Here is a 17748-nt window from a genome sequence, read left to right on the forward strand (position 1 = left end):
AAGACAGTCCCCAAATTCCCTGGTACAAATATGAACCACACAGCCACCTTCACATCAGCAAAAGCCCGTCACAGACCCTAGAGCTGCTGCTGTTGGTTTGTGAGCAGAAGGCGGGACAGGGCATCACTGAGGAGGCCCCCCAGTCCTGGGGGGCCTGAGGGGGACCCCCAGCAGGGTCCCCTTGGCCTCCCTGGAGTGTTAGCCCACAGGGGGGACCCAGGGTCCCCAGGGGCAGCACCAAAGGGGCCCAGTTCCTGCTCCTGGCTGGCGTGTGATGACCAACCAGCCTCCCTGTGGCTCATCTGTGAAGTCAGCGTGGCCACCACCTGTCCGGGACGTTGGCTGTCTGACCTTAGTATGGCGGGATAAAATCACGACACACAGCTCCGAAGCCACGTCCGTGAGATGTGATTATAAAGGGGAGATGCCATGGTCTTGGGTGGAAAGAGCACAGCTGGTTTTTAACCTAATATTCATATATGTACATTCTATTTACTTACATCGAGGCACAGCAGAAAGTTTGTAGGGAGCGCACCAAAGTGTCAGCAGTGGTCATGGTAGACGAGGGCCAGCCCTGCTGGTGTTCTTCACACCCACCTGACAGTGGGCGGCCAGGGGTCTGCCTCCCACCACCCGCTCACTGCCAACCCCTTTGGTAAGCGTCTACTTCCCAGAGATGGTGCCGCCGACTGCCAGCTTTCAGGAGAGCTCTCAAATGGAGCTGGGGATTGTCGCAGATTTCAGCTCATGGGCTCCTCTCAGCCACATTTCATTCCAGAAGGAAAAGCCTCTTTTGTCAGCTCCCCGTGCTGACCTGTGCTGACCTGACGAGGCATCACAAGTGTCCCTCCCCTTCTGGGGAGAAAGGACAGGGGTGGCTGGTCTACCGTGAGCTGCAGCCTTTGGTCTTCGGAGGAGGCTACAGAAACAGCTCACCTGAGTGTGTGCTGTGGGCAAGGCCTGCTCCATAGCCAGAGCCAAGCTAATCTGCTCAGGACCTCCTGGCCCCCACGCCTGTTCCTGGGGACTTGAAGGGGCCTGGTGCCTGGGGGCAGGGGCACCTGCCTACCTGGTTTGGCCCTGCAGCTACCCCAGGCTCCCTGAACCTGTGATAGCCTGGGACCTGGACAGGCTTCTCCAGACACTGCCTTCCCAGCCCAGGGCCAGACGGTGTCCTCAGCGGCCAAAGGACCTGGTCCTCAGTCACCCCCCTGGTGGCGTGTGTATGGAAGATGCATGCCCTTGCACACGCACACAGACACACGTGCACACGCTCACATGTGTCAGGCACACACCTCGGCAGACCTGCTCCGAGGTGGTCCTCCCCAGCTGCCTGGCAGTGTCTCCACCACCATACGCTGTTGGACGTCGGGAAGTCCATCCCCCGATGTCCCTGGCCTTCCCGTGGCTGAAAGAGCCTCATGGTTGCGCTGCCTGTTCTACTCGGGACATCTGAGATGTCCCTGCAAGCAGAGCAGGACGGAAAACCGGAGTGGGCAGGGGGTCTCCAGGTGGAGACCAGTGGGGGGTGCCGCTCCAACACCCGCCCTGCTCTCAGGCCCCAGGGCCTCCAGATCACTGGCCTCTGACCTGGTGCTTGCCCGGGGCACAGACAACACCTCTGATCCCTTGGCTGTCTGGGGACGTGCTTGTGGTTCCCGCACCATGTCCCCCAACCCTCTCTGGCCCAGACCGCTCGTCATTCCATGTCTTCTCTTGGCCTTCGTTCGCTGCCCTGTCACTCTTGCCAAGGATGGGGGCATCTCATCCTCTGCCAACTCCTAACATTTGTGGTTTCCCCCACACATTGATCCTTTGCCCTGGCCAGCTGGGAAGACCCCACACTCCCTGCCCCTGCCCCATGGCCAGCCATACCTACCCCCGGGACATAATTGTTCCCTATATCATACCGGCTCCCTGCACCTGCCCACCGCTGGCTCTCACCCCCGCTTTCCAATACCTGCCCCAAGGCCATTGTCCTTGCTGGGAATACTTCCCCAAGACCCTCACCACCACCTCCTTTCCTTTGTTCAGTCCACGTGTTGCCCCCAGACAAAAGCCTCCCATCACCCGAGACCTGGTCCGTGCCTTTGCTGTTGTAGCCTCAGTGCCCAGTACCGACTTGCTCCTGGTCAGAGCTCACGGACTGTTCAGGGGATGGTGGGTTCCCTCTCTGCTCCTGTCCCCAGGGTGGTCAGAGCCTGGGAAGGGAACGTGTCAGTTCCTCTGTGTCCTCTATGTGGGGTGGGAAGCCCCTCCTGTCATGTCTCCCACTGGAAAAGATGAGACAAGCTCCCTGCTCCCCTTCATGTGATGATTTGTTTTCTGAAATGCTGTCTCTGTTCCCTTTGCCTGCATTCTCCTTCCTGAGAATGGTGTAAGCATTTAAGATGCCATTAGAATTCACAACACGCTAACCTATAGTCACTACAAGGACTCCACTGGTGGTCTCTCAAGTTCCAGGGGGCCTTCTGATGCCTAGGAGGTCAGGGGAGGGACTTGTGTGGTGCTCACAGCTGTCCATGGGGGGCAGAGGGTGGCCTTCCAATGTGTTTGGAGGCCTGGTGTTCAGTTGTGCTGTCTTGAGCCTTCCCTGCCTCTTGTGCTTTGCCACCTTCCTTCCTGCAGGTGAGCAAAGGCTAAGGGGAGGCCAGGGCAGGGGATGGTTGGGTAGTGCTGTGGGAAGGTGGGCCTGGGCATCTGGGACCTGCCGTGAAGGGGAGGTAGGGTTTGGTTCTTAATCAAATGCAATAATGTATTAAAAACAATACACAGTGATCAAATGGGCTTTGTCATTGGAATGCAAGCCTGGTTATTAAAGGAGAAAATGTGATCTCCTCGCTTGATGTGGAAAAAGCTTTTAATAAATTTCAAAACCTATTTGTGACTTTACAAACAGCTCTTGGCAAACTAGCAATGGGCGGGAAGATCACTAACGTGCTCAAGTTCCAGAGAAACCTCAAAGTGAACTTTACACTAAGTGGAGAAGCGGTGGTGCGTTGTCTTCAGGAGCTGAATCAGGTCAGGGCCGCCCCCACATCATGGCTACTGCCTGACACCGTATCGGAGGTCCTGGCCAACAGGTAAGGGAAGAAAACTAAAGGAGGGGCGTAAGGCTTGTAAGAGGAGAGAGAAAAAAACTGATGTTACTTGCCAAAAGATATGATCATCTGCCTAGAAAAACCGATAGAATTGATGGGCAAACTGTTAGAATAAGAGTCCAATAACATTGCTGAATAACAGACCAACCTGCAAAAATCAATAGTATTATCTTGAAGACATTGTGCTGAGCAAAATAAACCAGACACAGAAGGACAAACACTGTGATCCCACGTAAAAAAGGCATATAAGAGGAGTCAAACATAAAGACAGAAAGTATCTGGTGGTGCCAGGGGCTGCGGAGGAGGATGAGTGGGTGTTTAATGGGGACAGGTCCAGTTTGGGAGGATGAGAAATTCCAGAGGTGATGTTTGCACAACAGCGTGAAAGCCACTTAATGTCACTGAACTGTACTTAGAAATAGTTTAAATGGTAAATTTTATGTTATATTTCTCAATGAAACATCAATAGTATTGTAAGGATGCCGCACAAAGGTCATATATTGTATGAATCCATTTATACGAAATATCCACGACAGGTAAATCCACAGAAACGGAAAGCAGGTTGGTGGGTGCCGGAGGGCTGGGGGTGGGGGCAGGGACTGACTACATAATGCAGACGGGCTTTTTTTGGGGGTGATGAAAAGGTTCTGGAACCAGATACAGGTGGTGGTTGCACAACATTGTGCATGTATAAAGGCCACTGGAACGTAGTTTAAATGGTTGATTTTATGCCATGTGAATTTCACCTCAATTTTAAAAAATGAAAACAAAATTAATAGTCTTGCTTGATACCCACAATAAACAATTAGAAAAAAATAATTCACGACAGCAAGGGACACAATGAAGTGTGTAGGATTTAACTCAAGCGAGAAGCCACCCAGACTGTGTCGGGGAGCTGTGGAGGCTGACCATGTTCCCGGGGGGGATGGAGGTGGGGGCTGTGTACTACACAGCGACCAGTTCTCCCCCGTTAACCCGTGAGGTCCGTGTGATCCTATTCAACATGACCGTTAGAGCTTTTCAGGAACTAGATAGACTTCCTCTAGAATTTAGGAAAGAAAAAGTCGTGAATAACTAAGTGAGCCTTAAAAAGAAGTGTGTGTGTGGCGGTGGGGTGGGGGGAGCTAGCTGTCCAGATATCAGGGCCTCATAGCTCATAGCAAAGCTCCACAGCTACACAGAGCAAGCAGGTCTGGGAAAACGCCTTGATGGCCAGGGGAGCGGGAGGCGTAGGCACAGACTTTTCCATTCGAGCGTATTTGATGTACAATGACAGCACCAACCAAGTGACCAGGATTGGACCAGGCTCCTGATATGGAGCCACCCATGGGCCTGGTGGCCTGGTAGTTGGCAGGGAAGGAGACCCCAAACAAACCCTGCAACACACAGACCACCTGGCAAAAAATGGTGCATTTGATGGTGTCAAAAACAGGGCTTCCCGGCCCACGGCCATGACAGGACCTGAGAAGACAGCTGCCCTTTCCTTACCTGTGGTGCTGCTTCCCGGGGTTTCAGCTACACGTGGCCAGCTGTGGTCTGACCGTCTGGGTCCCCAACCAGCGACACCATCTGCTCCTGACACCTAGCCCACATCGTCACGGCTCGGCCACCCAGGGTCACCGGAGCAGAAGGCCAACAGAGAACGATGCCCGCGTCACTCACCTCACACATCAAACAGGCCCCGCGTCACCTCACATCATCACCAGCAGGCTGAGTGCAGCACAGTGAGACGTTTTGAGTGACAGGGACAAAAGGACCGTTACCCAGTGTGTGGGGAGCAAGGAGGGCGGCGCAGGGTTAAGAAAAGATCGTAGCCATGAATAGAGTGTAAGCGGGACCAAGGGACTCCAGCCTCAAGGACTGAGGCCTATACAGTACCTTTATTAGTTAGGTGGGGAAGTAAAGGAGATAAAGCTTGTCAATCTCAAGATCTGTGAATCCCACACATCATAATAGGAAACTGATTCAAGCCAATCACCGTTGCCTGCAGGCAGCTGGACCATAAGTCTCAGGATGTCTGTACTTCCCCGAGGGACAAAACCTTTATGCATATGAATAGATGGAGAGCACACCATTGAATCTCTTCCCCTGCAGGTTGTGGGAAGGAATGCAGCCACAGAGGCAGAGGCTCTCCTTAGCGAGGGGGGGTGCTGTGCCCACCTCTATCCACCCCATGGATTCTCCTGTGGGTCCCCACGGGCCTCCACCTGTCTTAGGTTGCCTTCCACGTGGTAAGTCATACCCGTCATTGGCTGACCAGCATCTTTCTGGGGCCAAACAGGGAGATACAAAGTACAAGCACAAAGGTGAAGCAAAGTCCCTGAAAGGATCCGTCTCACAGACTTTCCTTGCTTTAGGGGCAGGTACGAGGAGACAGACGGGTAGGCTGCTGCTTGGCAACAACTCAGGATATACAAGGAGTTCTGCCACTTAGCAGGAAGAGGACAGAAACTCCAAAACAAAGTGAGGAAACGAGCAAAGGCCGTGAACAAGAACGTTCCGGAAGAGGAGCCCCTGAGCCCGAGGGCCTCGGATGGGTCATGGCCAAAGCCGTCAGCAGCTACAGAAGTGCATGGATCACAGGACAGGCCCGTCCCCACCAGAGCACAGAGCATGTAGGCCGGGCGCGGATGGTGCCACTGGGCTGGGGACATGGACTGCCAGGCTGGGGACGTCCCGTACAGCCGTGCGTGGGGCCACAGGGGTCCTGGCCTGCAGCCTTGCCCTGGTTTGGCCTGTGTCCTGTTTGTCACTCACCTCTGTGACACCATGCAAGTGGGTACCCACTGCCACACGTGTTCCCAGCGTGAGCCTGGGCAAGAGACCCTCCCACGCAGGGGCTGCAGGCCTCGCTGGGGCACCGAGAGCGTTGGGCCCATCACGCCTGTCTCAGAGCTGGAGGAACTCAGGGTCTTTTTAAAGGAAAACTGGGTTTGGACTTTGCCCTTCCCAGCTCACTGTGGGACAGTCACTCAAGGCAAGGCTGGCCAGGCTGTCCCCTCCCCATCGTGGGCACAGGGCCCACAGGAGCTCCATGTGGCCTCTGCCTGGGACGAGGACAGAACTACCTGTGGGAGTGTGGGGGGCGGGTGTGCAGGTCATGGGGTGGTGCCTGAAACGTGAGGCCGCTGAAAAGAGAGTGCAGGAGGGGCAGGCGTGGGGGCGGGGTGGTCCCCTGGGTTCTCACCTAGAGGGTGGGGAGTGGGGGGGGGGGCAGGCAGGCCCTGACCGGGCCCCACACCGCTTTCTTTCTCTCTCCCCACCCCCCAAGCAGGTTTCCTCATTATTACTGACGTGTTCACTTTTCACTGAAAGCCCTGGCATTCCTGTGTAGACAGACGGATACGCAAACCTGCTTTTCTCTCAGAGCACAAGTTAAAAATTATTCAGCAGGAATTCCTGGGCTGCGTTGCAGAGGCCGGTTGTACCAGGCAAAGGTTTGCACCGCGTTCCCGGCCAGGCCGAGGAGGCCACCCTGGGAGCCGCCTGGCCGCTGCCCCACGTCCTCACGGGGACCAGGTAGGAGAAGTCTGTGTGGTGGGGTCTGCAGTTGCCTTATCGCTTCTGGGCCGAGCTGGCTCAAAGCCCCCTCACTCTGAAGCTTTTCTTTCTGAGTCGGGTCCAGCCTGCTGCCCGTGGCACTCAGGTGCTGGGGGCCTTCGGAGGCTCTCTTTGTAGGGGGTGGGTGGCGATGGTCCTACAGCACACATTTGGGGGCATCTGAGATAGCGGGGAAAGCCGGGGCTCGTCCCCGGGCCTGTGCAGGCCGGGCTGGCCAGCTGCATCCACCTGAGTGCCGTGACCTCCTGGAAACTCAGCCCCATGTGTCTGTATGAAAAGGCCGCATGGTGACGCACAGGCTCCCCCAGGAGAAGTTGGGAGTCTGGGACCTCGGTGGCATTTGTGGGTGCTTCTGAGCTTCCTGTGGGAAGGTCACTGTTAGCCTAATCACGGGGGAACTAACTCTGACCCGGCAGTGTCTGAGCCACAGCCAAACTTTCCTGGGCCCTGGGAGGAAGGCGGCAGCCGGGGTGGCCGTGGTGCACGTTTCCCAGACAAGGCAGAGCCGGAAGTGCCTGCCAGGAAGCCAGATTTACTGCACTTAACAAAACACATGCATGCAGGGCTACCCTGCAGGTGGGGGACTCCTGATTGGCCAGGGTCGGACCAGCTTCCTCGATGAAAGCTGAAATCCAACCTTGCGGAGATTCAGGGCCCACGGTGCAAGACATGGGCTAAGACTCGGATGGCTCCACAGCGGCACTTAGCCCGGCATGGTCATATAGCAAATGGGCAGGTCACAGTGGGGACCATCCGCCAGCGAGGTGCAAAAGGGGTTGGGGGGCTGGACTACGGGTAGCCCCGTGATGGGAAAAGCCAGGAAACTGGGTGCTGCCCCGGGAGGATGTCCCCTATGAAAGGGAGGTGGAGAATGTTGACAAGCTCAGGTACTGTGGAGGAGCTGGGAATGGTGATGGAAGACGTCCTTGAGAGCAACGGGACAGACATTCCCAGCCAGTCTCAGGTAACCTTTAATCACAGGTCCCTCCTGCATGACTGAAATGATGCCCGGGCCTCAGACGATGACGACGCCAGCTGAGTTTTCAGTTCCGTTTTCAATCACCATTCTACCTGTACGTAGTTAGAGTGGCACATTTCTGTGAGGCTGGGACAGATAGCCTGCCACCCCGTGCCCAGACGGCCCCTGTGGCACTCAATGTTTCTCGGGGACACCACGACTGAACCACAGCTCCCGGGGTTCCCATGTTGGGTGTCACCTGTTGAATTCACCATAAGGAAGAAGGCATTTCTTCTTTGCCTCCCCCCTCCCCGCTCCCACACATGCTGGGGTCCCCCTGTATCTCTGGCAGAGGCACGCTATCATCTGGGGTGGCGGTGGCTTGGACCCGGGCTCACAGCGGCCCACCTGCCTGCCCACAGGCGCACCTGCCCGCACGTAAGCGTCCCCCTGGAGTTAATAATCACCTTTCTGTTTTCCTGCTCGCTGGGTTTTCTCTGAGCTCACGAATAATTCATCCTCAGGCTCTCACCAGGGGCTTAAACACACAGAGCGTCTTTGGACGCCCCTGTGGAGACTTCTGGAGCCTTCTGGTCACTCCTCCCGGTCACTCCTCCCGGTCTGCGGCACAGCTCGGCTCAAGGCCTCCCCTGGTCTCCATCCTGAGATCCCCTTTGCTTGTCCCCAGGGTTGGATTTCCCTGGATCCCACGCCTTCTTCTTTCTTGGTTACTTCTGTGTTGGTGGAGCGTGTCCTCATAGCTTCCTGAGAAAGGCACGTGATACACATCTGGTGTTAAGGGCCCTTACTCCTCTCTCTCTCTGGTGGCCGTGGGGCCAGGCTCGAACCCCAGGGCGGTCACTGTTCTCCCTCCAAACGGTGAAAACCTCACCCCAGCGCCTCCCAGCTCCCCACGCTGTGGGTCAGCGTGGTATCACTTTAGCTCCTGATCTGTGGCATGAAACCTGCTTGCTTTTCTCACTGGACGTTGTAGGGGCCTTCCTGCTGTCCCCAGTCTTCTCAGTCTGAGAAAATGACCTCTATTTGGGTTCATTCGCATCCCCTTTTCTAGGTGCCCCGTGGCTCTTTCCTTCTGGAAATTCCTGTCCGTCAGGTCCAGGAGATTTTCTTGCATATTAATCTTTATTCCCTCCCATCTGTCTTCTGGGCTGTCTGTGCTACATATTATCAGGGTCTTTGACCTCATAGACTGGCCTCCAGCTACCATTCCTAGTTCCTTCTCTGGTGTTTGGCTTTACTCTCACAGAGACGCCTTCACTCTGATTTCCAGCTCTTTCATTGAGCTTTAGATTTCTGCTGCCATGTTAATTTCCAGGTCATTTTTGTTCTCTGAATATTTATTTCTATAGCATTCTAATCTCTTTCCGTGGTCACAATATCTTCTCTTATTTTCTTGAGGATATTCATAAGTGTTTTTTCTTAAGTTTTCTTGCACAGAATCTTTTCTATATTTCCATATTTCCTTAGAGTCCCATTGAATGTCAAAGTTAAAACTTGAATGTAGAAAAACATTCCACAAGCAAGGTCACCAGAAAAATAATTGGTTTGAGGAAACATTTTAATGCAGATGATAAGTGGTTAGTCAACACTGTGCTAAGAGCTCTTGTAAATTGTCAAGAAAAAGACAAGAAACTCTATGGAAAGATGGGTGACGGCTGTGGCCAGGTGGCCCAGTGAGCAAGCCCACGTCAGACTCAAGGCAAGGAAGGAAGCCTCAGGGACAGGACAGGGGTTGTCCCTGAGAGCAGAGCTGCAATAGGGTTCCCTGTGCGGGGTGCACTGAGGTAAGGGCCTCTCAGCAGCTTGGGGTAGACGGGAGGCTGTCCCAAAGTGCCAGACTGGGGCCCCAACAATAGGGACTTACTACCTCAGGGCCACAGAGGCTGGAAATCCCAGACTAGGTGTCGCAGGGCTGGTTGCTCCAGGTGGCCTCAGTGGTCGGCCCTCTGTGTCTGTGCCCTGCTCTCCTCTTCCTACAAGGACCCAGTCAGACTGGACAGGGCCCCGACCTACTGGCCTCATTTTAAGTTAAGCACCTTGTTAAGGCCCTGTCTCAAAATATAATCACGTTCCAGGTCCTGGGGTCAGGGCTTCACATATGAAATTGGGGGACATGATTCAGTCATAAGAGGGTGTTAGGTGCAGGCTCTCCATGGACGGAAGGGGTCCAGGTGACTCGGGGGGACCAGACTTAGGCGTGAAGCAGAGCGTTCACCTGGCACATCGTCCTACAAAACCGCCAGTAAAAGTCCGTTACAGACAGTCAACAGCTGACCCTTGAGCTGTGTGCAGATGGTCCCCTCCACACCCGTTTGCTTCAGTAAACACAGCCAGCCCTGCGAGCCAAGCAACACGCATCAAACACAGTCCTTTTGGTAGCTGAGAATGCGAAATACTGGTTTGCATCGTACTTGGTTTAACTGCGATGCGAAGGGGCGACAGTAAACTTTTGGGGAGTCAAGTCGGCGCCCCAACCCTCCGTTGCTCAGGCTCAGCTGTGCTGCAGCTCACATGGACTCCAGTTGTACACAGGAGTGTACAGTTTATCAACAAGGAGAAAACACAGAGGGAAACGAGGTGTTGCCTGTGGACTCGGGGAGGACACGGAACCGGAAGCGTGGGCTTGGTGCATGGGCCACACTGCCACGCTCACTCTCTCAGAAAAAGCAAAGGGAAGATGCCCAGGGTCCGTCAGGGTGGGGCCTGGTGTGTGCTCGGAGCCCCGGGGGGGGGGGGGGGGGCGGCCTGGGTCTCCTGTCTTCAGCCTCTAGTGTGTCCTTGCCACATGGGGTCACTGTGGGCTGAGGTCCGAGGCCCCAGGTGAGAGGCTGGGAGCTGGGGGCACATGGCGTCCTCCCCACCGGCCAGGAAGACCCTAGTGGGGCGCTGTTCCTGGGTGTCCACTCCCAGGCAGTGGGGGGGTGGGACAGCGGCCACACAGTGGCTGTGATGTTTCACCCTCGCTGTGACATTAACCCTGTCCTTTACTCTCTGCCCAAGTCTGCCTCCTGTGCCCCTCGGAGACAGCAATGAACCTCCCTCTAACCTGTCAGGGGTGTGTCAGGGTCAGCAGCTGGGAGTTTGGGGACACCCATGATTATCTGCCTGTCTGTCTACGAGAGGGTTTGGCTCAATCCAGACCTGGGTTCCCAGGCCTGTTTGGACAAGTGCAGAGTTTTCTGGAGCTTGACCCAGTCGGTGGGTGGTCTGGGGAGGGGACGTGTCCTACAATGTGGGTCCCCTGTTTTGTTTTCCTGAAAAAGAACGATTTGATTAATGTGTGTCTTTGCCCGAGTCCCCTTCCTGGAGCGTGAGGAGCGAGGGGTAGGAAAGACCTGGAAGCCCTGACTCCTCAGAAATAGGCCTGACGTAAACAGCACAGGGGAGGGCACCTCACTGTGAAATCCTGCGTGCCTGCTCCCCCCCCACCCCGCCCCAGGGTCCCAGGACGCCTGCCCTCCCTTCCCAATAGGACCCCAAGGCCTCCATCCCCCCACCCATCCCACCACAAAACTGAGACCAGGTCAGCAGCTTCTCTCCATAAAACCATTCCCCACATCCTGTCAACACCACCATCCCTGGGCAGCTGCCTCTGCCTCCCAGGACGTCACCATGTGCTCCCCAGCAGGCGAGGTGGCCTCTAGGTACAAAAGGTCTCCCCCATGCCTGTCTGGCATGACTGTCCCCACATGAGGGGGCCAGAGCTCCCCACTGTGGACCACAAATTGTCGGCGGGAGCAGGAAGATCCCTGGTCAGAAAGTGAGGGCCTTGGGCTGGTGTCACTGGGGTGCATGGCCCCAGGGATGATGGTGCCTGCCCAAGCGGAGGCGAGGGGCCTGCCACGCCCGCCCCCAGCTCCAGCAGAATTGGGGTGTGAGCACATGGGCGTATGTCATGCAGGGGGAACAAAGGAAGGGCGTTTACACCTGCAGCCCCGTTTACACCTGCAGCACCATGTCCACACCACCCTGAGGCTAAAAGGAGCATTTTTCCCGTGGGGGGGCAGGCAGCTGGTGAGGGGCCAGCAGAGCTTGGAGAAATATGGGGTGGAGGCTGGGGACCGTGGGGGTGGAGGAGGTCACCCTGGAGAGCTGTGGGCTGAGCAGAGGCCCAGCAGGATACAAGTATTTGGGGGCTATAGTGGAAGGCTATGGGACCCCCCTGGCCTGGGGACGTGGCCATGGAGTCCATGGGGGGGGTGCTGAGTTGGCATGTGGTAGGCAGCTGTGGCCACTGGTAGCAGAACAGTGACGTCAGAGGTGTCCTCACTGGGAGGTGGTGTGGGAGAGGGGCTGCCTTGGCAGCAGCCCTGGGGGGTTGGGTTACAGAGCCCACGCCAAATGCTTGGGGCAGGCATCCTAATGCCTGCCCGCGGCCCAGAGGTAGAATCCACATACAGAACGTGAAGTTCCTCTGCTGTGAGCAGATGCTGCCTTTTGCTGCAGATGGGGAAGGGGTCTGGTCCCCTGGGGGGCCCCTGCAGTGCAAAGCCGGGGGCGCAGACCGGAGGGCGGATCCTTTTCGTGGTGGGACTCACGCAATCTCCCTGCGTTTGTCCGGGTTAATTCGAGTGCAGGTGCAGATCTGCAAACAAAGGTGGGGCCCAACCCCTTAACCCTTTCAGCGCCGCGGGAGACTGGGGGAAACAGAACAGCAGGGGCAGGAGGCTGGAACCCGGGCCAGGCGGTCAATTTGCCCTGGGCACTTGGCCAGACGCGCCTTTGTGGGGATGGCGGACCGCACCCCTGCCCGTCGGCTGGGTGGGGTCGGGATTGGGAAGGGACCGAGGCAGCCCCTGCCCGTTTCTTCCATGCGCGCTCGCACCTGGGCCCGGGAGCTTGCGCACCTGTCCGCGACCCCGGCCCCGCCCCTTCTTTGGTTTTCCAGTTAACAATGCGGGAGGACCGGGGCTTTGTGGTGGCCTCACTCTAGGGACCGCGCTCGCTCGTCATCGTGGGCGGGGAGCCCAGCTTTGCAGAAGGAAACCCGAGCCCCCGCCAGGTGCGGAGGAGACAAAGGCGCTGGGCGGGGCCTCCGGGTGGGGCTTCGGGGCGGTGTCGCTCCCCCGAGCGTGTGGAGGGGAGGCGCGCGGACCCAGCTGGAGGGCAGAGGAGGTGAGGATGGTTCCGTCTGCCCCCTGCCCACCTCATTCTGCCCCCCCCGCCCCCACCCACCTGAGCAGGGCAGGCTCGCCCCTAGGGACCATCTTTGTGTCCTAAATCAGTCCTCCGAGAGGGTTTCCCTGAAAGGACAGAAGCTTTGAGTTAAAGGGGCTTTGCTGGCTCTCCCTAACCCCCCACACACACACACCCCGCCCCAGTCCTGGGAGGCAGTCCTGGGCTCCCCAGGCCTCTGCAATGTCCAGTGCTGGAGGTCCTTCTGGGGCCTCTGCCACCTGCAGTGTCCCAGGTGCAGGAGCACCCCTGGCAGTCTAGGGATGCACAGAGGGCACTTCCAGCCCCCACCTGGCCCACGCCAGGGGTGTGGCACAGCCTGTGGGCCGGGGTTCACATCCCTGTGACCCTGGGGAAAGGTTCAGGTCTCCTCCTGTGACAGGAGCCAACAGAGGCCTTTGTGACTGGTGGCCATGGCATTAGTGAGAAGGTGGGCGGGGGTCTCCTGAGGTCCCTCCTGCCCTCTCCAGGTCAGGGGCCTGGACCACCCGCCTCCCTGCTCTTCTGGGCCCTCAGCCAGTCTCTCCTTTGTGGCTCTGCCTGCCTCCTCAGGGCGCCTGGCTCTCTGCAGGCCTGCACATGCTCAGTCACACACCCAAAGCCCCACATGCCCCCCACGCAGAAGTGTGCTCCTGGAGTTGGCAGCCAGGCGACAGCACTGCAGAGCGCTCTGCCCTGTCCTGGGGAATCCGCTCTGCACCCCATCCCACCCTCCAGACCTATTTCCAGACGCTACCTCTGAACTTCCTGCCTCTGTGGGCCCTGGGGGGCGGGGCAAGGCGGCCCCTCAGCAGTCTCGCTGAGCAGACAACATGACTTTATGCCCTTGGGTCTCATTGGGACTGGGGCTGTCTTGACCTGCCACCAGCCTGGGTCTCCTCTCACCCCCACAGGCCCCCATGGCTGGAGGCCACCAGTTCATCCTACCTTAGACCTTCAGGAACAGACATGGTCCTTCCTCTCCCCAACCCGGGTTGATTCCTTCAGGAAGCCCTCTCTGACTGCTTCCCTGAGCTGCCATCACATTCAGGGTACTCAGCAACCTTGTGGCTCCTGCAGGCAGAGAGAAGTGAGAGAGAGGAGGGATCAGGGAAAGAAAGGGAAGGGGGAGAGGAGAGTAAGCTGTGCCCAGCCACAGGTGCACCTGCCCGAGGCTGGAGGGACCCAGTCAGGGCAAGACAGCTCCCTCCCCACCTGTGGCCTGCAGGGCTTACTGGTCTCTGGAATTAAGTGAATTCTCCAGAAAGCAATTTGGAGAAAGCATCCTTTATCCAGAGACCATGTCCTCCCCACTTCATGGTGTTAAACCATTGTTTGCTTTTTAAAATGATGGCTGGTAGAAGGTAGCATTTTTGAATGCCCTTTTCTGTCAAATAAACACATGCTAGTCCGCAAAGTCTGGACAGCAGGGCCAGACCTATGTTTTTTAAGGGAGAAGGAGAACAGTGGCCAGAAGCTGGGCTCCTGTGCTACGGTGGCCTCTGGACACCTGCAGGGTCAAGGGGCGGCCCTGCCTGGGGGCTTGCAGGTCCCCCCGAAGCCCTCTCACTGCCCAGCTGATCTCACAGGTGTTCCTGGCCTTGGTCAGCATGTCCTGAGTGTGGGTGACCATCAGGGTGCTCATGGGGACGGCCCCAGATGCCCAGTCACTGGCTTCCGGTCTCTGGGTCCTGGAGCTCCGAAGGGCACCCTGTGTGGCGACCACTGGCGTGAGGCCATGGGCAGTCACGGGCTGTGCTCAGAGGAGAGTATGAGATCTGGGAGCACAGGAACTGCAGATTAGAATCAGATGCTTCGTGGAGACCGAGACGTGCTTCACGTCCTGTCACCAGAAGCTAAACCAGGATGTGTTGCAGCCGCGCTCAGGGATCTTCACTGTCCCAGGCCACCTGCCACCTTCTGGCTGCTCCTTGCTTCCGGCTGGCTTCCTGCCAGCCCTTACCTGGGATTTGACAAAAGGCAGAGGAAGGGGAGAAATGGGGGAGGGGTCGATGCAGATGGGGAAACTGAGGCTCAGCAAGGCGGTCTGGCCAGAGAGGAATGGGCTAGTGCCCATGGAGGCCGAGTTCCTGTGGCCACAACATTTCTGGGTCCTGCATATAAACTGTGGTGCCCTTTGCCCTCGTGTCCAGGGAGGGGACACAGCTGGGTTCCTGCAGGATGCTCTTGGGGCCCTGGAAGGACAGGACAGGGTGGGAGGAGGTGACATGCATCCGATGTGAACCCTGAGCCTCCAAGATACGTTACAACCTTTCCATCAGCAGGGAGTCCTTTTTTCTGGGATCATCTTCCTGCGTGTGAGTTTCTGTGCTTCCAGAAGGCCGTCCCTGCCTTGGGGTTGTACAGACACAGAGCTTTGCGCCCCATTTTGTGAATGGCGGGAGGGCTAGCAGCTTCACTGTTTGTCTCTTCTGCTCCTGGAGTCTCACTGCCAGCTCCCCCTTTTCTTACACAAAGTCCCAGAACTCGTGGGTCTGTTTCCAGTCTCTGCTGGGCCCACTCCTCTGTCTGTCAGGTCCTTACCCTGGTGGACACTTTGAGGGCCAATGTTCCCTCACCGCTCTTCCCTTGCAGCTTTGTCCAGCTGGTTTTGCCCATTTTCCTTTCCCGGTAGGAACAAGTCGGCCTCATTCCTTAAACCATGGGTAGACTAGGGTGGGGTTGCACTGAGAGTGGAAAAACATGGGGAGCACAGGCGTGTTGCTGCCAGGAGGCCTGCCACCAGGCGCACAGACGCTCACCAATCATGCTGCATCTGCCGTCCCCTCTGGCCCCATGACCCTCCTCTGGGACTATGACCGCCCAGCCCAGTCCACCCCACCCCTCACCCCTGAAGCTCATCCCCAGTGCCAGCTGTCAGCTCCCAGGGGACAGCGTTCCTGAAGCCATGACTGTCCCAGGCCTGGGACCTGAGCTGGTCTCCTGGGAGGAAAAGGGGGTTGAGGAAAAAACACGGGAAGTGTCACTTTGCAAACAGGACAGAAACACAGAGGCTCATCCAGGGGGACCCACCTCTGCCCTGCACCTCTCACACACCATGTCCCCACACACCAAGCCCCCCATTTCTCCTTTGCTGTCACCGGGTAACACTGTGAGAAGGTGGGAGTCCCAGGGCCAGAGAGTGCACGTGTGTGCCCTGCATGTATGCCCTTGGTCCCGCGGCTCTGCCCCACAGGGCCCTGCCTGAGTCCCAGCCCTGACCTCAGCCAACACAGAATCTGGCCAGAGCCCTGAGGCCTCTGGGAGTCTGTCGGGTGAGACCTGATGGTGGCATGCGGGGCGGGGCGTGGGACAGGGCAGTGTCCTGGGGAGTGAAGTGTCAACTCAACGGCCTCACCTCTTTGACAGGTCTGCAGGTTTGCTGGGGCATGGACCCCACTGAACAAGACAAGTGTACTGCCCCCAGGACCCCTGCCCAGGGGCACACCCCAAAGTGAGCTGTGCCTCCGTGGGCAGCGGATGTGGCTAGGCTGGGCTGGGCTGGGCTGGGCGGAATTTCCAGGGAAGTGAACCAGGAAAGTGTATGCAGGTGTTAAAGCTGTGAAAATGGGACAGGGGTCCCTGTGTGTCTGGTGCAGAACCTGCTTCATGGGTCAGGTGTAGTTCTCGGCCCCAGAGGATCGGGCAGCTGCCCCAGCCTCCTCCCCCAACCCACTCCAGGCCAGCAAAGGCAGCCAGGGCAATGACCCAATGACCATGGTGTACCCTCTGACTCACGACCCCACCTATGACACAATGGCCTCAGGGCTCAGGCCACAAAGAGCAGGGGAAAGAGGGACTTCACTGCATCGGCCTGCCCTCCCCAGAGCCTTCTGCTCCATCCTGTGCCACCAGGCTGTTCCACCTGGTTGCCATGGCGTCTTCGGCCTCCTCTGGCAGCTGCAGCATGGACCAGGTGCAGAAAATCCCCGGACAGACTTTTTCCTTGAAAGACCCAAAGCCCAGATGGAGTCTGTTAGCTGAGAGTCGAATACGGATGGCCCCGACTTCCAGTGGGACTTAACCGTGGTTGGGCTTATGAGTTTTCAACTTCATGATGGTGTGAAAGCTCTGGGCGTTCAATGCAGACCACGCTCTGAATCCCACCTGTTCCCAGGCTCACAGAGCGCTGTGCAGCTGCAGCTGCCCTCAGCCCTGCGCTCTCAGGGTCAGCACCGATGTCTGCAGGGCTGTGTTCCCAGTGCTTTGTGGGCATGTTTCATCTGTGTTTGGTTTTTACATCCCATCATGTATACAAAATGCCCACTGGTGTTTCATGCTTCTGGTGAGAAGAAGAGGGAGGCAGTTACTCTTGAGATGAAACTCAAGAGAATGGCCCAGCTGTGGGCTACGTGTGTTCTGAGCACGTGTAAAGAAGGCCACGCGGAGCTGTGAGCTTCGCAGGTTAGGTGTTTTCACCTTATGGTATTTTCAGCTGTGATGGGTTTATCAGGTGTAAGCCCATTGTAAGCCGAGGATGGTTCTGGATGGTACTCCCATGCCATGTCATGTTGCCAAGCCAACAGTGGACAGTTAGGACTGTGATAGCGTCTGTCATTCTGCCTTGTGTTATTATTTAGATTTTATAGGTATTTATTGCCCCAGAAGCATATAAATAACTACATTTGCTCCCAGCATTCACATTCCCTGTCAGCCTCCTCCCAGCTGACCACGCAAGAGCTGCTCGTTTGTAACTGACGTTTGCACACATGGCCACAGCGTTCGTGGCTGTCACTCTTGCTGCAACATTTTATCTTGGCAACAGTAAGACGCATCTGTGCTTTGCTCACATAGTTCCGGAAGCTGGCGTGGCCACATTCTGCCAGCACAGGCCCCGCCCAGCCTTGTTCTTGGCAGCACGGTGACCCCAATGACTGTTAGTTTAGCATCCAGCCCCCATCCCACTCGGACAGCAGCCCAGGTGGACAGTCTGCCTGGTCACAGTGGCTCCTG

At 57.0% G+C, this 17748-nt stretch overlaps 1 protein-coding gene across 1 annotated transcript in view; it reads left to right on the forward strand.

The window, feature by feature from the left end:
* Positions 1-2916: 2916 nt before the first annotated feature.
* Positions 2917-17748, forward strand: part of TTLL10 (tubulin tyrosine ligase like 10) — a 49155-nt gene continuing 34323 nt past the window's right edge. The window contains exons 1-2 of the mRNA XM_033113674.1: positions 2917-3083; positions 6495-6620. Coding sequence (XP_032969565.1) covers positions 2917-3083; positions 6495-6620 — 293 coding nt within the window. The remainder of the gene's footprint in view (positions 3084-6494; positions 6621-17748) is intronic.

The sequence above is a fragment of the Rhinolophus ferrumequinum genome, chromosome 9, assembly GCF_004115265.2.
Source record: "Rhinolophus ferrumequinum isolate MPI-CBG mRhiFer1 chromosome 9, mRhiFer1_v1.p, whole genome shotgun sequence".
NCBI lineage: Eukaryota > Metazoa > Chordata > Mammalia > Chiroptera > Rhinolophidae > Rhinolophus > Rhinolophus ferrumequinum.